The 23539-nt window shown below is 36.9% G+C and overlaps 1 protein-coding gene across 8 annotated transcripts in view; it reads left to right on the top strand.

Moving 5' to 3' along the window:
* MEF2C (myocyte enhancer factor 2C) overlaps positions 1 to 23539 on the top strand; it is a 193639-nt gene that overhangs the window by 84632 nt on the left and 85468 nt on the right. For all 8 annotated transcript variants that reach the window (XM_036766001.1, XM_036765992.1, XM_036766007.1 and 5 more), the window contains exon 3: positions 13588 to 13791. In XM_036766001.1, coding sequence (XP_036621896.1) covers positions 13588 to 13791 — 204 coding nt within the window. The remainder of the gene's footprint in view (positions 1 to 13587; positions 13792 to 23539) is intronic.

Below are 23539 nucleotides of genomic sequence, written 5' to 3'. Positions count from 1 at the left end.
TGAGCCCCCACTGGTGGAGTTCTCTTTATCAGTCAGCCAATAGACTTGGTTCTTTAGCCAAAGAGATTTATTCAAATGACACAGCAAGAAAAGTATTCACAAATCATGTCCCCAAACCAGGAATCCAATCTCCCTCAAATACACAAAAGTCCACAGGAGAAAGAGTAGGCATGAACTGAAAGTACAATAGAAATGAGGCACATATAGGAAACACATGTGAACAAGGGTATTCCCAACTCCATAACTGCAGGACCTCAATGTTCTTTCTTCTGAAATAAAATTCTCACAGAGTTCTCTTGGTTGTAATGGTCATGGCACTAGTGATAGGTGAGTTGCTCTGTTGCTCATGCAAGCTGGCTCCTCTCTGAACTTGGCATCTCTGTGGGCTGACAACTCAGCTTGGGCTGCTCCTTATAGAGAGTGGTGTCTCAGTTACATTGGTCAATCTGATACTAAGCTAAGTAAGACAAATCACTTATCCCCTAAATTGCTGCAGGACTGGTCCTAGCAGGTCACTCAGTTGCTACGCAGCTACCAGACTGGACCAGGCAGGCTTCTTAGCTGCTAGGGTTTTCTCAGGAGAGAGTCTCTGCTGGACAGGTAAATCCACTGTATTTCCTGGGTTTATTCTTCATTGGCCAGCCACATTCTTTCACTGCATTCACCCACTGGCTGGACTGGATGCTACTGTGCTGTCTTCAGTTGGAGTATTACAATGCTCTTTTCAGCTGTATTTCCGTGTTCTTTTAGCTAGAGCAATAACCTATAGTCTCAGATGAGCAGAAGCCTCTCCTGTTTAACTACCTGAAAGCCTCTACTCTAAGGTTTAGCACCTCCAAGAAGGAAGTAGATGTCAGCAAGGTACCCCACCAAAGACTTAAGCTGATCAGTCCTAATGTGTCAATTACACTTCCCAGAATTCAACTAGATACAAAGATAAGACTACAGCCTGTGCCCTTGGGGCAAGTTCATTGGTCTTTGCTAGTCTCTTCATATGCCATTGAGATATCCAAGCCACAAACCTTCTCTAGGATCTAGAATGTAATTTTGCATCTGAACCATTTCCCCTTAACATTTAAATGCCTCTGTCTTTTTACTTCTTATGACTTTTTTTTGCTAAAGTCTTGCCAGGGCACCCTATTACACTTATAATTATGGTACTCTCTCGCACACCCTATATTTCAAAGAACTTTCAGTCCCTTGATTTATCCCTATTTCTTTATCCCACTCTGGCTTAATTTGCCTCTATAGACAGCCTTGACCCTATGTTCTGCCACTTTAATGTTTCACTATACAATACCCTGGAATTCCTTGCTTCCCTGACATTTCACTATTTCCAATCTATTAATCTTGATTCATGAAGATAGATTCAATAAAAACAATTGCTACAAGCCTCTGTACACTCACACAAGGCTGCCCCATGCTTACAAAATACTCCTCATTTTCATGTCTTAGAATCCTTATGGGGCTTCAAGGTTTGGCTAAGGTTCCAACTATTCTGTGAGGAGTTCTGTGATATCCCCAGTCCTGTGTTCTTTCTCCATCCTCAAATTACCTTGGGTTTATGCCTTCTTCTACATATGCTTATCACCTCAGAAAATAAAACCCTTACCATTTGACTTTTCTGCTCCTGCTTCCAGACTGAGAGAATCACAAGAGATCACAGAATAATGCTGATTTCACCACTACACATTTATGGAGCATAAACTTCGATAAGACTTCACTGCTTCTTTTTAAAAATTCTCCTTTTTAATTATTTTAAATTTTTTATTGATTTCATTATTTTAATTATTAGCTTAATCATTAAATACAAACAAACAAAAAGGAAAGTAAGAGGAGTATATGTGAAACTATGAATTTCAGTTATGTAGTTTGTTTTAAAAGTATATGTTAAATTTTAAAAGATGGTAGCAAAATTGCCCCCTTTGTGTCTCTTTCTGACCTTTTTATTTTCTTCAGCACTCACTGCTTCTTGACAATAGTTCTGATCTCTTCTTAATGAATTTCTGTCTCACTGCCCCACAATACCTGTTCCCGTCCTTCTCTTTCCCCAAGTCTCCAGGCACACCCTAGTGAGTTCTGCAGTTTTCATCGCCTACTTCACTGATTCACTAATCTTTTGACTGAGGCTAATTGATGTAAGCTTCCTCAACCCCCCTCTTTCATTCTTCAAAACTTCTCTGTATTGTCACCTACTCTCTTCTTTTTTCTGGTCACAGAAGAAAAAATATCACGATTCCCTATTCATTCTGGCCTCCTACAGAACCTGGCTCCTACAGTCATTTAGTGAATTTAATAAGATGAAACTTAATAAAGATTTTTTAAAAAAAAATTCTTTGGTATATGATATGGTTCTATGGGAGGTAGAAGGAAAATACTGCAAAAGGTAGATGATATAAAAAGTATATATATATATATATATATATATATATATATATATATATATATATATATATGCATATATGTATGTATATATAACATACATACATGTGTTCATGTATGTATGTGCGTAGTTGTATACCTTTACACACATGTATACAGATACCTACATGTATACAGACATATGTGTGAGTATATGTATGTGGATGTATATACATGCATGTATGTATACATACATGTATATGTATATACACATACATATATAGATATGGAAAGTGAGAGAGGCAACCTGGTATGATGTATAAAGATCTTTCCTTAAAGCCATGAAGATGTCTATTCAAGTCCTGCTTCTGATACACATTGGCTGTGTGACCCTAAGAAAATCAATTAATCTCTGAGTGGCCTGGGTGACTCTCTAAGTTGCAGAGAAGGAGACTACTGATATTGGTAGAGGGAGTGTCTTTATCCAGGAGTTCCCTACAACAGTAAAATGATAGATCTAGTGCATATTCCTACCCTACCAGTAAAAAGTTAAAGAAATTTAATAGGGATATATTGGGAAATATAGATGATGTTAAACGGTGTTGTGAAAATTAAAAGAAATTTCATTTATATAAATTTAAATTCCTATACTTGGGTTCAAAAAAGCAATTTTACAAGGGTTAAATGGGAGAATATAACCAGATAATGCTTAACACATATATATGTATGTGTATATGCACATATACATATACACACACATACATATATATGTTTTAGTTGACTGAAAGCTGAACAAGAGTCAACAATACAACACAGGAACCAAAACTGTAATGAGTTCTTAGGCTGTATTAAGAGACAAAAAGTGTCTGGCACATGGAAAGTATCAATCCCAACCTGGTTAGGCTGAATTTGCAGTGTTATGTTCAGGACTGGGCACACTATTTTGGAGCAGTTCCAGAGAAGGACAAGCAGGATAGTGAGGGGCTTTAAACCATGCCATCTGAAGACTAGTTGAGGAACTGGGGGTATTGACATTAGTAAAGAAGAGCGAGTAGAAATATATCATCATCCTCCAAATCCTTAAAGCCATCAAGAAGAGGGATTTTATTACTTCTGCTTAGCTCCAGAGGGAAGAGCTAGGAGTCACTAGTGTCAGATGCATAGAGGCAGATTTAAACCCAATGTTAAGGAAAGCTTATAACTTAAAGAGTAATAGAACAAAAGTGTAATAGACTGTCTCAGTTGGTAGTGGGTTTCTACTCATTGGAGCAGAATTTCTTAACCTTCTGTGTGTTATCAGCCCTGTCTGGTGAAGTATGTTAACCACTTCTCAGAATATTGCTTTTAAATTCACAAAATTTATATATATATATATACATATATACTTATATATACATATGTACTTATATATATATATATGTGTGTGTATGTGTGTGTGTATACATAAACATATATACATAGACAAACAGACAGAGGAGGGAGGGGGAGATAGGGAGAGAGCAAAGGAAATGAATTATATTGAAAATCAGTTATCAAAACATTTTTAAGTTCATAGAACTTAGGTTGAGACCCCCTGGTGACCAGAGAGCTTCAAATAAAAGTTGGCTTTCCACTTGTTGAAGAAATTATAGAGAGAATTGTTGATCAGATCCAAGTAGGACTAAATGGTCTTTTTAAATGGTAAGATTTTGTGATTCTACTCAAAAGCAGCTCAGTCTCGTTCCTTATCAGCCACAGATGACACTCAAACCAGTATATCCAGCCCTCATCTCTCCTAAATTCTAGCTCCTTTTGCCAACTCCCTACCGAACACTTCTGCCCAACTCTAACATCAGGGTTCCAAGTTCAACATGCCCATCATCTTTTTCCCTAGAGCTTTGCTTTCTTCAAACTTCCAGAGTTCTATTAAGAACACCAAGGCTTAGTCATCTTTGACTCTTCTCTGTCCTTCATGCTAAATCCCACCAGAATCCACTCAATATCTCTCATATCCATCCCTTCTTCGCCATTCACATAACCACTAGCCTCCTCACTTACCTCCTTGACCTTATTTCTCTCCCTGACCCTCTACTCCATCAGTCATGCAACTACCAAAATTATCTCCATGAAGGCCTTTACACCTTTACCTTCTGATATTTGTTTTCTGTCAGTCTCATTCAGACATTTAGCCCTAGATGGCACTTAGCACCCTTTCTGGGTCACATTCCCAAACAACCTGATTCTGAGAACTCTGAAAAGCACAGGTTTGACCACATCCCTCCTCTGCTCAAAAAAACCCCAGTAGGATAAAGTATAAACTCCCCAATCAAGCATCTAAAGCTCTACATGATCTGGTTCTAACCCACTTTTCCAATCATTTCACATTATGTATCTTCATGTACTCCACATTCCAGAATTTAACAGTCAGCAGTCCAATTTGCGGACTCCTGTTTCCTTTCCTCAACATTCCATCTTCCATCTCTCTGTACATTTACATGAGCCTCCTCATGCCTGAAATTTACTTCCTCTTCATTTTCACCTACTAGAATGATTGTCTTCAAGGGTTAGCTGAGATTCCACTTACCCCATGAAGCCTTCCCTGATATACTCAGCTGTTAGTGTTTTCGCTTAACTCAAATTACCTTGGCTTTGTGTCTCTGTGTATATGATGTGTTCCTGAAAAGTGGAATATTACCTCCTTGAGAACAGAGACAGTTTCATTAGGTCTTTGTATCCCCAGAACTGAATATAGTGTCTTGCTTGTAGTATACATGAAATGTATGTTGAATAGAATAGAATGATTTGAACTTTGCATTTTCCATTGCCCAAAATAGTATTCTTCATACAGGTGATATATAAACCAAGTTGTAGAATTGAACTTAAAAATATTTCTAGAGAGCCTAGTATATGGAGTTTAGTGGAGAAGAGAGAAGTAGAATAGTGCAAGGAACTTTTTTTGAGTACTTAACTCACAATCTTCTCAAAAAGATACATCTTATACCTTAATTCTCTCCTTGATTCAGCCTGATTTGAAAAGTATATGCATTTAACCTTCTAGTCATGTCCAGAACAAAATTGGTTAGAAAATATACAGAAAAGCTTATCTAGCTATTGAACAAACAAAACAGGCAATTAAAATCATTAGTGTCTACTGAAATTATGAGTATGTCTATACTGTCTAAAGGAAATTTTATTTTAAATAAAGTGTTGATTTTAAGCATTGGTGTTCTCAATACTATTTATAGGGAAATATGCCATTTGGCAAATGCCTTTAGTTTCTATAGTATCATTTTTATTTGCTTCTTTAAAATTGTGGATGCATTCTAGCAATTACCTAAGGAATGTGGCTTATTCTTTCAAACTCAAAAGTGTATAAATCTGATTTATATCCAATTTTCCTCATGAAAATCCTGATTTTGGGACTTGATATTGGCATAAGCTAAATGATGAATTTATAGGAAGATTTAAATTTCAAAATCCAAATACTTAATACTATGCCACCTTTACATCTGAGGCTTTTAAAATCCAAGATGTAAAGGAACTTAACGGTGGTCAATATCTGTAGACTAATTTTATTTTCAGTACATATCTAACTTTTCAAGCTATCAGAAAATTGAAAAATAAATTTTGTTGACTCGTACTGCTCACTTATACATTATTGGATTTATTCCTTGTCACTATGCATGCTTATTGATGTGCACATTGGAAGCATTCTTTCCTCTTAACTACCTTAAACAGTTTCCTTGCTCACCTAAAGTTGAAAATACTATTTTTGAAACAGAAATATGGACTTCTCCCCATTGCAAACTGTTGTAAAAGTATGAAAAATGTAATCATTATAGTACATTATCATGTTTAAATGTAAAAGCTCTGAATTGCAATCTTTGTCATTGAGTGGCATATTTTAAAAGAAGAGTAATATCCTAGATCTCTTTAAGAACATTAATGCTTAAAAACAATTTTATCTAGCTATGAACAATAGGGAAAAGCATTATGAAATACATTTGGAGAAATGCTATGAAGAACATGAACATAATACTGAATTAAATTTAGAGCAATTAAGAGCAAAATTTGAAGATTTTCTTAAACGGTTTAATATATTTGTCACTCAATCTGCAGTTTTAATAAAAAAACTATATGCATTGCACTTCATGATAAGTATTATTAAGTATGCATCATCCTGAAGCCTATTTGGTTAAGTTAAATGTATGGAAGTACTGCAAGGTAAAATAAATAGAGATTTTAAAGTTATTTTAGTACTTAGGTGAACTTTGATGGCCAGAAGCTCTAACAAGCTAAATTTTGAGGTTTCTATTTTACAGAAACCATACAGTATGGAGCTATTCCATCTACAACTTTGTGGTCACCAAGTCTGACTTTAAGTGATTTTTAGATACATTAAAGTATTTTGAGTCAATACACTCTATATTTTGCATGTGATATGTTACCTATTTCACTTATTAAAATTATACTAATGTACAGATATACTCCAGTAAATGTCTCTTCTCTTCCTGAGTGGTTGCTTCTTAATGGCTTAAAGATGGAAACAGTTGGAGAGCATTTTTATTTCAAAGAGCAGCAGATCAACAGAGCAGTGAAATCTGGCCTCCAATTAACACTCCCTTCTTCTGTTTTGTCTTTCTATCCCAAGCACCTTGCACAAAATCCTTTAAAAAATTTTTTTCTTCAAATCAACAAGCACTTGTTAAGTTTAGGCCATGTGCCAGGCACTGTAGCAAGAGCTAGGGATACAAAAAGAGTAAAAACAAACAACAAACAACAACAAAACAGTGCTTGCCCTTGAGAAGTTTACACTCTAACTAGGGAGGCAATGTGCAAACAACAATGTACAAACAAAAAATGTAGAAGTTAAATTAAAGATAATCACAGAGAGAAGACACTAGAAGTAAGGGTGAACAGGAAGACTAATTGTACATGGTAGGATTTTATCTGGAACTTGCATATAGGGGGTGCTTAATAGGTGCTTTTTATCTGAAAAGGTTGAATCAATCTACACTCTTAAGACCTTTGTACCAATGATATCTATAATGATTCCATTATTTTTTGCTCATTCTAAAAAAAAACTCTACTGCATTTAACTCTTTGAGATTAGTAATAATTGATCTTATACATATACAAGATTAGCACCAGATAAGCTGATTTTTGGAGTAGTTCAGCAATCAGATTTGAAAATATTACAAAATCTATATTTCATCATAGGCATCTTGGTAAGAGCTACAAATATAGTGCTGCAGAAAGAATGTGTGCCATTAGTATGCAGTGCAAAGAAAAATAGACAGAGAATAGACACGTAAAAGACATTTTTGAACCAAGAGACGAGCTGGTAGGAATTACTGACACAGAAATGTCAGGTTCTCTGTGGCATGACCAGCAGGGATTCCAAGGTGGAAAGAGGTTACATCTGGTATTAGTTTGCATTAGGAATTCTAGCAGATTAAAACACTTTATAAATTACACGTATTTGAATTCTTCTGCCACTGCATTAAGCCACCAATTCCCATGTAATTGTAGATAAATAGTACTTTGTTAATATTGCCTTCACTTAAATCAAGTATCTTCCATGTATATTTAATAAATAATATATAAATCTTTTATTAATGAGACTTTTATTTACCTTAAAGGGGAAAAAAGTGACCTATCTCTAATTTACTTAGAAAATTACACCTGGGGAAAATCAATGTCTGCAAGTATTCATGGCACTTATAATTGATGCTCTTAAGTGTTTTATATACCACAGCTCACCAAATTTTTAGGGTACTATAGATTACCTCCAAGAAATCTTCATGCTTTTTCTTCCATTTATTGTATTTGTTGTCCCACACTGGCAGCAAAATAGGGCTCATCATCTTAAAGTAGATATATAGATATAGACATAGACATAGATAGATATATATGAACTAGAACTAAGACCTGGCAACCGGGGATTTTCCTCAGATTCGGATATCCAGGAAGGTTCAGGTACTGCTACCACCTAAGGGGCATGCTTTTCTTCCCCATCCCCCAAATTACCACACTTCACAGAGTTCCATTGCTGTTGGACTTCCATTTTGAAGCTCCATCTATTCACCAGTTCAGATGCCCCAGACATACACCTTGCTTAGGGCCCTGAACCATACAAGATGCTTGGGATCATCAGAAAGACCTCTATCACTGTGCTTTATAGCTCGAATCCTACCCAATTCATAGTCTCTTTTGCCCTCCCTTTGAACTCTCCTCTTTTAAACCCCACTTCAGTCCAAATTCTTTTCCCCTCACCTTCCCTCCATCTTCTTGTAGTCACTGAAAACTAATTTTTTTTCCTAAAAACACCATATCTCTTAGCATTGTCTCTAAGAATGGCTGCTCCATTTCTCACACTCCTTGACACACATGACCCTTTCAGACATTCCCTCTGCTTTACTCAGCAACCCCCTCTTATCTTTTAAAGTTCACTCCATCCTATCCAGGTCTTTGGTGCTGTCATCTATAATATCACTCCAGCACACACACACACACACACACACACACACACACACACACACACACCCCTACCTTAATTAGTTGTCTCACAGTGTTCTTCTCTACCCTTGTTCCCATAATTCCCACAATCCCTGTTTCTAACATGCTTTGGCTATACACAGAAATGTTCATATATTAGACCAACATCCCACCCCATTGGAATTCCTAGTTATGGTTTTGTTTTAAAACATGACAAGTCTTGGACAGCAATAGAATAGAGCACTAGGGACGGGAGTCCAGCTATGTGGCAGAAGTCTAGTAGGTTTCATCAGTTATGTGGGCCAGTTATCAAACATGAAAGATCAGGTAAGGAAAAGAGGGAGCAAATAAATACTATACATCCAGGAAAATAAACGGTAACGAGTGGAAAGATTTGTTAAGTCAGAGACAAATGGGCAAGGATTGTGGATTTAAGTAATACGGGTAATTCAGTTAAGGCAAAGAGGGAGAAAGAAAGAGTGGGATCCTATACAGGACCAAAACTTTAGAGCTAGAAGAAACCTTAAAGTTGATATAGTCCACTGTTTACATTTTTTCAGGTAAAGAAATGGAGGGCCAGTTAGGACTAATTCCTTCTGCTGCCCCAGTGTGTCAAGGAATGTGAGAAATGGGACAGCCATTCTCAGAGATAATGCTAAAAGATATATATGACTTTAGGGACAAATTTGGAGAGAAAATGAGAGGAAGAGAACTTTGATTGAAGTGGGATTTAATATAGGAGAGTTCCAAAGGACACCATAGAAAAGTAGGGCAAAAGAGGAGATGGACTGAGGTGGATGGGGGCTGAGCACAGAGATCTTTCTGATAACCCCAGAGAATTGGCTTTCTCAAAGTCACACAATTAGTAAGTGGAAGAGATCAGATTTGAACTCAGGTCCTCTGACTCCAAATCAGTACTTCTACAACGGGACTGAGCAAGAAAAGATGTAGAATCTAAAAAAATCTAGCTTAGGCAAGGAGGAATAAATAGGTTGTATATAAAGCTTCAGTCAACCTAAATTTTGGGCAAGGGTAGGAACCCAGATAAGAGTAATGGAGAATAAATTTTCAGAAACAGCAGCAAAGGTTTTGGGCAACAGTGGAGGAAAGCAGACCAAACAAAAGAGTCCAGGCATTAATAAGCCAAGATTAACAGTTCAATTAAAAGAACACTAGTTTGGGAGTCGAAAAATCTAGGTTCAAGGCCCATCTCCAACATTTATTAAAATGTGTCACCTTGGTTTTTTCTTAACCTCACTGAGCCTCAGTTTCATCATCCATAGACTGGGAATAAAAACACACATACTTATTAACTCATAGTTTTGTTGTGAAGAAAGCATTTAAACTCCTCTGAGAGTTTGGAGTATCATTATTATCTAGGTGAGGATACTAGCAGCAAGACTTGAACTTGGTATGTCATCAACGGCTCCAAGAGCCAGGTATGCCCTTTATTCCTTCTGCCACGACTAAGATTGGTTTTAGAGTGTCAGGGGGCCCAGACTTCAGTTAGAAATGAATTGAGAGCTTCAACAAGTTGGAAGCAAGGAAATGCTAATATTTCTCAGTGTTGTCAGTGGGAAAAGGCACATAGGTAGAAATTCAACTCAGTTGAATTTAATAAGCATTCGTTCTATTCAAAACATTGTTTCAGGCCCTGTGTGTACAAGGGTGTCTATACAGGAGATAACATATGCAAATAAATGTGATAAAGTTAAAATATGACAAGGACAACAGAGATACACAAACAAAATGTGCTCAGAAAGTATAAGGAAGGAGATATCATTGGAAGATTGGGTGTTGCGGGGGAGAGAAGAAGGCGGGAGATATATCTAGGAAAGGCTTCCTAAAGGAGGTATCACCTGAATTGAGCAATAAAACACATGAAGGATTTCAAAGGTGAGATAAGGAAGGATATATACATTCTATGTACTGGAAATTTACTAAATAAATACACAAGTAAGGTTGGATCGTGACAGGAAGTGGTTTAGTTTAACTGGAAGAGAAAGAAGAGTAATATGAAACGAAGCTGGAAAGACAGGTTGGCAACGGATTGTGGAAGGCTTTAAGTAACAGGTTAATTTGTCAAGGTTGTTTTTTTAACTTTAGATTGTTGTTTCTGAGCAAATAAGCAATACAAGTTGTCAGATCTATGCAAAAGAAAGATTATTTTGGCAGATGTAGAAAGGATAGACTAGAAAAAGCAATGAGTAGAGGCAAAGTGACTCAGGAGGTGATGTAGGGCTGAATTGGAGTGGTCAATATGGGAATAAGGAATGGATGGAGAGATGTGGAAGTAGAATCAGAGAACTTGGTAACTAATTAGATGTGGATTGAGAGAGAGAAAGGAATAAAGCACCAAACTTGGAGTCTAGAAGACTTGGGTTCAGATCCCAATTCAGACACTTACTACCTGTGTGATCATAGGCAGGTCACTTAGCCACTCTGTGCCTCAATTTCTCCATCTGTAAAAAATGATAGGGTTAGACTTGATGATCTTTAAGGTCCCTTCTTACTCTAAATTTTAGGGGTTAGGTTCAGAAAGATGACAGCTCGAGAGGGTCACAGTGTCAAGGGAAGGCTTTTTGTTTGTCTTTAAGTCTAAGGTATGATCAGATAAAAAGTAGAGAGACAGTAAAAATAAAGGAGGGAATGATTGATAGAACAAATGCTTTAGGGATGTTAATAAAAGACATGAGCAAATAAGACATGAATAAAAGGATTGGTAGGCAATAGTGAAGAACCAATTGAGATCAGAAAACACAAATTTATAATATATACAGTCAAACCATAGCATGGTTTAGTGTCTTCCTTCAACCATTCTATAAAGTGGGAGCAGAGAAGGCAGATAGTGTAGGTGAACCAAAGCAAGAAAATAACAAGGCAAGAATATCAGGCTTTCGAAGAACAAGAAATATGAGGGAAGAAGACAGTGTCTTGTTGAGATAGTTGACTATAAAGTAAAAATGTTAAAGGGGATAAAGTGAAGCCATAATAGGAGTGATGGACCAGGATAATATGGCGCAGGAGACAGAGGAAGTCACAGAAGGGCAAAGAACAGATTTAGAATGAGTAAAGCAAAGATGAGAGTGGAAGAGGTTGATGAGTTTGGGTTTTCAGAGTTCTAGATCTCAGAGAAAAGGCATTTATAGGTGATGGCATGGTCTAAAGTCTGATCACTCCAGTTGTGACTTGAATTAGAATGGAGATAAAGTTCCTGGACAGGAAGAGGTTAATGAACCAGGCTGAGGGGTATGAGGGTCAACAGCATGAAGAATAAAATCAAAATAGATGATGGAGAAATGGGTATAAAGAATAAAATTAATAAGAAGCAAAATAATGGGAAATGTGAAATAAAACATCAGCATGTGGGGTAATAGTCAGAGAAGGCTTCTGAGAAAGCATGAGACTTGACCAAAGCCTCGAGGATGCTGGAGTTTGAATAGTCTTAGCAGAAAAGGAAGGGCTTTCCAGCTGAGGGAAAAAATTATGATGATAGTGAAGACAAGGCAGAAGAGTTTGGACTTTATCTGGCAAATAATATGGAGTTTTGGGAATTCATTAGGTGAGGAGGATAACATGATAAAAACAAAATCAAGATGACTTTATTTCTGCATGTTGATAAATTGGAGGTAGGAGAAACTAGGGGTAGGGAGTCCAGTTAGAAAACTGACTGGTGTTGAAGTTGGTAGCTTTAGTTATCCAAATATGAGGTTATGGGTATCTGACTGAAGTACTGACAGTACAAATGGAAGAAAACAGGTGAATCCAAGACACATTTTGAAGGAAGAAATGATAGAATTTAGTGAAATATTGAATAAAGGGGTGAAAGATAAATAAAAAAGGCCAAAGATAAGTCCACAGTTTATAGAATGGTTAGGCCAGAAGAATGATGTTCAGTAGAACAGAACTGATTTTTTTAAATTTTGTCTAAAGATATCTCCTAAATCCCAATGTTATGATGACCAGAAGAGAGCTCATGGGATCATTGATCTAGAGCTGAAAAGACCTTAGAGGTGATTTAGTACTATGCTCTCCCTTTCCAGATAAGGAAACTGAGTCTCAGGGATGTTAAGTACCAAAGGTAACATAAGTAGTAAGTGTTTGAGGCAGGATTTGTACCCAGATCCTCTAACCTCTACCAGGGTCAGGTCTGTTTCCATTGTACAATGCACAATTAATCCTTTCTGGTTTTATCACAGAATTAAATGAATAAGAAATTAAAATTTCACTTTCAAATTAGCTAACTTGATGCTTTCCAGTGAGGCCTGAGGAATAACAATAGTTTCTGGAAGTTAGAAAGTGAGCTTTTGGAATGTAAAACTAAACTATGAAACCCTTGGAAGGGAAGGGAAGGCAAAAGAGGGGAAGCAAGGGCAGACGAGAGAAGGGAAGGGAGGTTAAATGAAATGACATATTTGGGCAAAATATTTGATGCTCTGAAATGAAATTTTGTAAATAGATGGTTCAAAGGGTAGGACATTAGATTGTGAAACAACAAAAACTTCCTTGCTTGCCTTCATAAAAACATGCTACTTTCAAATGATGCATTGAGTTACCCATATTTCTAGAGGTTAGAACCCACACATTTTTATATTCTTTGCTAAAAAACAGTTCTGGATTTGTTTGCTTCCTTCTGAATGTAGGAGAGCTTGGAACAGTACGGCAGATATGTTGTTGTTTTAAGAAAGAAAAGAATACTTAAAAAAAACACAAAAGATTTTTGACAGACTTGTTCTCTTTTTTTCCCAGGTGACATTTACAAAGAGGAAATTTGGGTTAATGAAGAAGGCTTATGAGCTGAGTGTTCTATGTGACTGTGAGATTGCGCTAATCATCTTTAACAGTACCAACAAACTGTTCCAGTATGCCAGCACGGATATGGACAAAGTGTTGCTGAAATACACGGAGTACAATGAGCCACATGAGAGCCGAACAAATTCAGACATTGTTGAGGTAAGAATTAAGGCTCTGTGAGAGTAAAGCTTTAACGGAATTGTAGGACATCTCAGCAAATGTTTATATTGCTTCTAAACTACAGGACTTGATTCTCTTTTCAGAATGTGGTCACATCAGGAGTAGTAGGGAAAAATTACTTTAAACTGATGCTATTATGAAGGATCGGTTTATGTTTTGTTTCTCACTCGTATAGTTGGAATGATAGAGGAAATTATTCATTTAAAATTATATCATTTGATGCACTTCTGTGAAATTTTAACACACATTTAGGATCTGATATTTGGTGAAGAAATAATTCTAAGTGTATGTTGTAGCAAAGTATTTCTATAAAAATTAACAGATTTAATATATTGTATTAAGAATTAATGTGACAGATTTTCAACACAAGTGTTTTAGTTGTGTGGCATGTTCAGGAATTCATAGCCCTTGTCTAGAAGGGAGGATGATATATCCGTTAATAACTATGATATGCAAGTTAGTATATGACTCAATTCAGAGGGGAGATTAAAAAAAAGTAGCATGGGAGATTCAAAAAGAGAGGCATACATCAGAAGAAGTGATGATACCTGAGCTGGCATTAGAAGTGAGTTCCACAAGGTTTATGAGCTCAGTGTTCAATGTAAGATAGGGAATTCTATTCAAGGCCAGAGGTCAGGAGGGGAGGACAGCAGATAACACGTGTAAATGCACATGATTGTGGGAGAGGGGGAAGAAATGGCATGATGCCAGCAAATATTACCAAGCATCAAGTCACAACAGCAAGGATAACAAAATTTTATTAGAACTTGTTCACAGTTGTTCTGCATACACCATGTGTAAGTATTGTAGTTTAAAATGGCTTTGGATCACCTATCAAATAATCCCAAGGGTTTACCTTCATGAGCAGAAAATACTAAGGAAAAAAAGGAAAAGATGTGAGTTTTTCCAGTTTTATTAGCTTACTCTTCTTACCCATCTTCTGCTGGGTCTTGATATTTTTCCTGTTTTCCTAGAATATTTTGAAAAATTAATTTACTGAAGTCATTTTGGTCAAAGTAAAAAGCATTCCTGCCATATTTAGTCTGGGTTTATACTAAGGAAATAATAGTAGTATTTGTTCAAACAGAATTAATCATCCCATAGCTCTCCCTCCCACATTCTTCTTCCCTTCAACAGTTAAAAGTGTTTTTTTTAACTTTACTACTAATAATGGTTATTACTAAAAGTTATTTTGAAGTTTGCAATGAATGTTGAGCTTATAAATGTACTGCATTCCAAGACTAAGCAAAAAAAAAGTAACTTTAGAGAACCAAAAGTAAATGAGGAGTAGACCTCATGCAGTATGTGCTTGAGAGTTCTTGCGGGTACACATTTACAACACATCATTCAAGTTGTCCCTTACAAATATTAAATTAAAAGTTTATACTTAAATGAAAAATATTTTATGTTTTGAGGAAATTATATTTACCTATCTCCTTAAAATAGTATTGTATTCACGTGTGCATCTGTACACATATATCTGAATATATTTATATACATATATATTTAGATAGATAATATAAATACTTTGTTTTGTTGTTGTTCTGGACCTGTAATTACATTGGTGTCTGAGAACTCCCAGTATGGAAACTCCTTCTAACAATGCATATTGGCAACTCTTGTACATCTTAAAGACTTAGAAAATTGCCTGGGCTATTGAGAGGCTAAGTGACTCACCCGCTGGCAGGCTGCCAACATATGATAGGTCTTCTGGATTCCAAGGCTGACTCTCTGTCCATGATGCCATGCTGCTTCTGTATGTAAATATATAAATATGTGGCTATATGAAAATAATTAGTTTGTGGTGTAGTCCATTCCCATGGTATTCTTATTTTAAGTGTCTACATGTACAGGTCAAAAGTATTATGTCAATCGATCAGTCAGTCAGTGAGAATTTATTAAGTACCTACTGTGTTCTGGGCATTGAGCTAAGTCTTGGAGTGGAAAAAAAGAAAAGGCAAAAGACAGTCTCTGCCTGTGAGGATCTAATAGTCTAATGGGGAGACATTAAGCAAACAAATATGTACAAACAAGCTTTTTATGGGATAATAGGAAGTAACTGAAAGAAAGCATTAGAATTAAGAGAGATTGGGGATGATTTCCTATAGAAGATGGGATTTTAGTTGGGACTTGAAGAAAGCCAGGGAATACTATTAAGACAAAGTCTTTCATTTTTCAAGACCATAGCTCATTTATATCAAGTAATGTTTAATGCTTTGGTATTTCATCTTTGTGTGAAGGTGGCATTAAGTTCTCAAAGGACATGTAATTGGAATTTGAACTTTGACATTTCCTACTAAGCTGGAAAGGCTTGGTGTATATACCTAGTAAAGTCCATCCTCTTCTAAATTCAAAGAAAATCATCATCAAAAGTTTGACCAAAAGTGGACGAAGATTTTGGCCACAGCAAATCAGGAAAACAATCTAAGGCATCAACATCTATATCAGTGGGGTAATGGGCCCATGCTGATGAAATTACAGATCCTAGAAATATTAAAGGCTTCTTTCTAAGTACTGAAGTATTAAGTACAATTTGACAACAAAACTTCAAGAAAATAGAGGAAATTGTGTAGGTCCCTGAAAAATTTTATAATAGGGTTTAATTTTTGTTGTTTAGTCGTATCAGACTCTCTATGATGCCTTTTGGGGTTTTCTTAGCAAAGATACTGTAATGGTTTGCCATTTCCTTCTCCAACTCATTTTACGGATGAGGAAACTGAGACAAACAGGTTTTAAGTGATTTGTCCAGAGTCACACAGCAAGTAAATGTCATATTTTCACTCAGGTCCTCCTGACTCTAGGCCCAGGATTCTATCCACTGAGCTGCCAAACTGCTTAACACCTAGCTATTTAACCTTTACCATTCTTTAAAGATTAAGTTAAATATAAGAAAATCATTTTGATTCAAGGATAGGGAGTTACTTCCACTTCGTGGGTGTTTTGTGGTCGATTTTTTAAGAGTTTAACACATAAGTGAGGTCTCTTTTCGAGGACACAGTTAATGGAGTACACAAATCCTCCTCGACAGCTTAGGAGCACTTAAACACTGCTTATTTGCCATTTCCTTTTGCAAATGGAGATTTGGAAGGCTTTAGGATCCTAAAGAGGCAGTTAGAGTTTCTTCAGTCTAACATCACCAGATTAAGCATTTTGAACCCAGAGAAGGTATAATCTGGAGCTTCTAGGTCACCCTTTCAGAATGACAATGAATTGTACATTGTGAGATATTTATCCGAGAATATGCCAGTAATTTTTATGATTTGTCAAAACAAAATTATCAATAAATTTTTTTAAAGCATTATGGTGAGTTAAATGCATTGAGCCTTCTCAGCCCAATTAATTCCTGGCTTCCCTGACTTCCTTCAAGTCTCAGCTAAAATCCTTCCTGCAGGAAGTCTTTCCCCTTCCTCCTTCATACTGGTGTCTTTCCTCTAAGAGTATTTGCAGTTTATCCTATATGTGCCTTGTTTGTACGTGGTTGTTTCCACATCTCTGCCATTAGATTGTAAGCGCCTTGAAGGCAGGGATTTTTTCTAACGTCCTCTGCGCTTCACACATTGTGTGGCACATTGTTGTTCAGTCAGTCATTCATTAGTGTCCAACTCTTTAGGACCTAGTGGACCATAGTACACCAGGCCCTCCACCTGAGGGGCTCTTCTTCCAACATCATGCTTTTTAATACGCCCATGGGGTTTTCTTGGCAAGGTTACTGGAGTGGTTTGCCATTTCCTTCTCCAGTGGATCACTTTTTGTCAGAACTCTCCACTATGACCTGTCCATCTTGGGTAACCCTGCATAGTTTCATTGAATTATGGAAGACCCTCCTCCACAAAGCAGTGATCCAGGAAGGCTTTGGCACAGAGTAAGCAGTTCCTAAATGCTTGTTGACTTGATTCAACTCTAACGTGGCAAAGGTTTGCCTTGACCAGTCTTTAAAAGTAGCTAGACAGGAAGACATGGAGATCATTCAGGAAAGGAGAGAAGAAAGGATGGAGGTGGGAAAATCAGTCACATTGATAGAATTTCTGCACTTGGACAGAAATTGACTGTGAAGTGTAGAAGACGTGGTAAGTCTGGCTTGTGGGGAAGGAGGGCCCTGAGAAATTAGTTTTCATATAGATTTAACAAAACCTTGAAATTTCAGTAATCTTGCTACTACTAGGTGAAGTTTTCAATCTTGTTTATCTGCAATAAAAGGATTATAACTGAATGGAGTTAAACAGCAGGAGAGTTCTAGCATGAAGGGTCATTTATTATGCTTCTTCCCATTTGGACTATTATCCCTACTCCCAACCCCCCAAATTAGTTTATTCGCAAGGAAAAAGAGAAAAACCACACTGTTTCCAACATTCAGACTGAAATATAAGATTCCTGGGCCATGCTACAGACAGTGTTGCAGGGTCAGAGGAAATCGTGCAGTGCGTGGGTGTTGAAAAAGATTCTTCTCTTAACAAAAAAGCTCTGCGTAATTATCATGTCTTTGCTTGATAATTAGCACTACCGTTACAATGGCACAAAGACTCACAAAAGCTTAACGAGAAGACTGCAATCGTTTTGGTTTTTTTCCCTCATTCTGAATGCGGTTTGAATATATGTTTAGATACAATATATAAATGTGTCGGATTTAGTAAATGTGCTAAATTTTTAATCCGTTGGTTTAAAAAACAAAAACAGTTGTTGTATTTAAAGCATTTGCTTTGAAGGAAGTCCGTTTCATTTAACTTTACTGACATTAAGAGAGAATATTTACCTTTGTGTGTAAGGCTATTAAAATGCTATAAGAATTCTGAAGATATTAATGGGCCATGTCTTTCCCCTCTCAATTGTGCCTAACGGTCCAAATTCACTTAACCACCCCCTACCTTACATACAGAAAATGGTCTCCTTTACGTACAGCACCATTCTGAACGTTCTTCCTCGGCATTCTGTAGGCTATGCTTGCTGCCATATGTTATTAAATACCAACAGTATGCATAGCTCTATACTACATACTATAAGGGAAACAAAAGAAGCAGATAGAGAGAAATTGACAGCCCAGTTGTGGAGACAAAATACAACCTACATTAGATAAAGTGTATGATACCGGAATTGTACAGCTATGGGAATGAATGCTAAGAAATCTAACTAAATTCATCAAACATCTATTAATGGCTTTCTGAATATAAGACACTACACCAGGGGTGGAAATGTAAAGGCAAAAACTGAATAGCCTCTATCCTCAAAGAGATCCCATTCTATGCTAGGCATCTTCTAAGGTCCTTTGTAAACCTTTCTTCTGTGTTCCTACAGTCCTATTTATGACTAGGGAGAGAGTCCTTTCCATGATTCAGGAGCCATCAATGTTTATGTAGTTTTATAAGCTCACTCCATTAGGCTTATTGGGCATTTAGATGGCAGAGTAGATAGAGAGCTGTACCTGGAGTCAGTAAGAACTGAGTTCAAATCCAGCCTTAAATGTTTATTGGCTGTGTGACCCTGGGCAAGTCACCAGACCATTGTTGGCCTCAGCTTCCTCATCTGCAAAATGGGAATAAAAGTAGCATTTACCTTGGGGTTATAATAAGGATCAAATTGCGTAATAATTACAAATTGCTACAGCAATATAGAGTGGTCTAACAAAACAAAAGCTTCAAAGTGGTAAACAGTTTTTCTGCTCCTTAGGAGACTGCTTATATTAAAAAAAAAGCAGAAGAGGTTAAGGGCTTTCTAAAGATTCAGTTCTCCTATCTGACATATCTTTCACACAATCATCAGCATAAGCTTCAAAATGCTCATCTCTAGCCATGCAGTTCGGCGGTGCAGTGGATGGCATGCTGGGCCTACCATCAGAAAAATTCATTTTCCTGAGCTCGAATTTGACCTCAAGACAAGTACAAGTATGACTCTGGGCAAGTCCCTTAACCCTGTTTGCCTCAGTTTTCTTTATCAGTAAAATGAGCTCGAGAAGGAAATGGCAAACTGTTCCAGCATCTTCAGTATCTTTGCCAAGAAAACCCCAAATGGGGTCACAAAGAGTTGGATATGTCTGAACAACAACAATAAAAACCATGCTGCTCCCTTGTTCACAAACCTTCAGTGGCTCTGTGGAACAAAAGATTTAAAAAAAACCTCATCAGCTTTGCCTTGAAAATCTGCTAAAATCTATTTCCATCTTCTCTTTCCAGCCTGATTTCATTTGTGCAGCCTCCTTGCCAGCCGGAAGCACTCATCGAGCCCCAGTCTTAACCTAACTTTCCTGGCCAATCATAAAAGCCATCATCCCCTATCCCCAAAATGCATTCTCTCCCCCTCTTCTCTGTCCGCTGAATTCCCTCCCTCGGTCACTGGCCAGTTCAGGTGCCACCAATTTTATGGAGTCTTCTGTGATCCACAAAGCTAAAAGTGACCTCTCATCCTAATTTGATTTAGGACCTCAGTCTGTTTCTCTCCTTTTTACCTTATTTCCTACCTAGGTGTACTAAAAATCTTTGTGCACCTTTAAGCTTTGGTGCCTTATAGGTGCACTAACACTTTTGGGACACCCTGTTTCATCTTTTACATGTGTACATAATGGATTCCTTCTTTTATATTGTAAGCTTCTTAAGAGTAGGGGCTCATGATGCCATTTTTCATCTTTGTGTAACCGGCACAGTTACTTGCACATATTATAGGATTATAGATTTAAAATTGAAAGAGACTTCAAAGGTCATCTAATCCAGCACCACCGCCCCACCCCCGCCACCATTTTTACCAATAACAGAATTAACCCCAAGGTCACACAGGTACTAAATGGCAGAGCCAAGATTTGAACCCAGGTCCTCTGATCTTAAAGCCAGAGCCCTTTCCACCAGTACCACATAGTAAGCGTATGAGGCCAGCACTCTATCTAGCATGCCCATCTACAGAGAGATAATAATGAATCCATGAGACAAGAAGAGACCACCAAGTGAGATAGTCTAGAGTAGAGTGGGGAACCTGCAGCCTCGAGACCACATGTGGCCCTCCAGGTCCTCGGGTGCAGCCCTTTGACTGAGTCCAAGTTTTTCAGAACAAATCCTTTTGTTATGGGGATTTGTTCTGTGAGGTTTGGACTCAGTCAAAGGGCTGCACTTGATGACCTAGACGGCTCCATGTGGCCTCAAAGCTGCAGGTTCTGTACCCCTGATCTAGAGGAAGAAGAGAAAAGCCTACGACAGACAGATATTGACAGTTCATGGACATGACATAGATGAAGATCCAGCAAAGGAGACTCTGAAAAGAAGTCAGGCAAGTAGGAGAAGAAACAGGAAGAGAGCAGTGCCATGAATGCTTAAAGAGGGAATCCAGGAGGACAGGGTGACTGACAGTGCCAAAGACAGAAGATAGGTCATGAAGGGTGAAGGCTGAGGACAGACCATCCGATTAGACAATTAAGAGATCAGTGGTAATGTTGGAGAAAGAATTTTCAGTTGAACGATGGCATCAAAGCCAGATTGTAGAGAGTTTAGAAGCAAGTGAGAGGAAATGGGAAGGTGCCCTGTTTAAATGACTTTCTCAAATGTAAACCTGGCCTTAGAATTGACACCCGGAGTCAGAAAGACATGAGTTCAATCTGGTCTCAGATATTTACTAGCTACATGATCTCAGGCAAATTACCTCACCTGTATGCCTCAGTTTCTTCTTCTGCTGAACGGGGTTAGTGACAGTACCTACTTCCCCAGGTTTTTATGAGAATCAATTGGGTTATAACATGTGTAAAATGCTTTGTAAACCTTAAAGAGATTTATAAAGGCTAGCTATTTATTATTATTATTATTATTTTAAAAAATAATTTATGAATTATGGCATGTTAGAATCTAGTGGAGGGAATACAGTTATAGAATCACAGAAAATTGGTTGTAAGGGACCTTAGGGGTCATCTAGTTCAACTCATAAGTAAAGCATGAAACCTCTATGAAGCATCCCCATCAAGTAATCAACTAAGGTCTGCCTAAGTACTTCCAGTGACAGGGAACTCATTAACGGAGAAGTTCTATCCTTGAGTCAAGACCTACCTTTGAATTGTCCCCTCTGATACTTAACTAGCTGTGCAACTGTGAGCAAGTCACTTAATGTCCCCACTCCTGTTTCCTTCTCTATAACAGTAGAGTGTCTATAGTACCTCATCTCATATGGCTGCTTGGAGAACCAAAGGAGATGATGTATATAAAGAGTTTTGCATCATTTTTATCATTATCATCTCCTGATATAGCCAATTCCAGTTCTGAGACCTGTCATTATTAGGCACTGCTTTTTATGTAAGTTCAAATCTGGCTGACTGTAACTTTTATCTTTCAGACCCAGTTATTCTCTCTAGCCAAGTAAAATAAACATAATCTCTTCTTTCACACTGAAAATCCTTTAAGTATTCAAAGACTATAATAACAGCAACAGCAACAACTAGCATTTATCAAGTACATTAAGATTTGCAAAGAGTTTTTTCACCCTGTGCTATTAATCTATTATGTAATGTTATTATGTAATTGACATATTACATAATATCCTATATTATATAATATATATTATAGACATATAATATATATTATATAATCATATATATTATGATCGCATTACATAATATCCTATATTATATAATATATATTATAGACATATAATATATATTATATAATCATATATTATGTAATGCGATCATAATCTCCATTTTAACACATGAAGAAACTGAGACAAAGAAAGGAATAGTGCCTTGCCCCGGGTCACACAATGTATCTGAGGCAAGATTGAAGCTAAACTCTTCGTAATTCCGTAGATACAATCTATCTACTATGTCACCTAGCTGCCTCACAAAGAGTTTTATGTCTTCAGTTTGAAATTAGATGTCCTTAAAAGTTAAAACACATTTTCCCCATCAAATCAATAACTCTTTAAAACTTATTTCTGTTCATAAAGCAATTATCAGTTATGAAGATGTATTAATTGTGAAAATCACATAAGGTGCATATAAAGTTTGATTTTCTGGCTTGTAAGAAAAGGATGATTATTTTCAATACAATTTTGTGTTTACTTAAAATATCTTGGAATCTCTTTTAATTTAGAAACTGATAAAATAATACTTTCAATTTAAAAAGTTAAGATTCTCAGACAAAGTAATTTGTTTTCTTTGGAAAATGAAAAGGTTTTTTAAGATTACTATTCCCCATTTTTTGGACCAAATTTATTGGTATAGGGAACTCTCCATGAGGAAAGTTTCTCTACCAAAGCAAATTGACATCCCCTCTACAATTTATAGAATTAGAGCTTTGCCTGGGACACTGAGAGCTTAAGTGACTTAGCCAGGGTCACACAGACCCCCACAGTTCACAGGTGAGATTTGAACCCAGGTTTTCCTGATCCTGAAGCCACTTTTGTATCCACTATGCCACACTCCTTTCAGGAGTATCCACATTGATTAAAACCCCTTCTCTACTTATCCAATAGCAATAATAATGATAATAATAAAGTGTTAGTACTTCAACAAAGTGCTATCTACTCTTCAACCCAGTTGTTTTCATCAATTTCTTTAACATGCTCTGAATCAATATTCAGAACCAAAAGTTCATAGCACCTCTTCCTTGAGAATAATGAATGTCCACCAAAAAAGTTTTTTTTTAAAGTGTGCTTTGTCAAGTAGATTGTTTCTTTTGTCTCCCTACATTCATTTTTGTTCACAATTATAACACATATACTTAGGAAATCTTTATATAATACTGTTGTGCCACAAAGTATAAAAAAT

Source organism: Trichosurus vulpecula, chromosome 1 (assembly GCF_011100635.1).
Source record: "Trichosurus vulpecula isolate mTriVul1 chromosome 1, mTriVul1.pri, whole genome shotgun sequence".
Taxonomy (NCBI): domain Eukaryota; kingdom Metazoa; phylum Chordata; class Mammalia; order Diprotodontia; family Phalangeridae; genus Trichosurus; species Trichosurus vulpecula.
The sequence above is the reverse complement of the archived record's forward strand: the minus strand, read 5'-3'. Positions and strand labels throughout refer to the sequence as shown.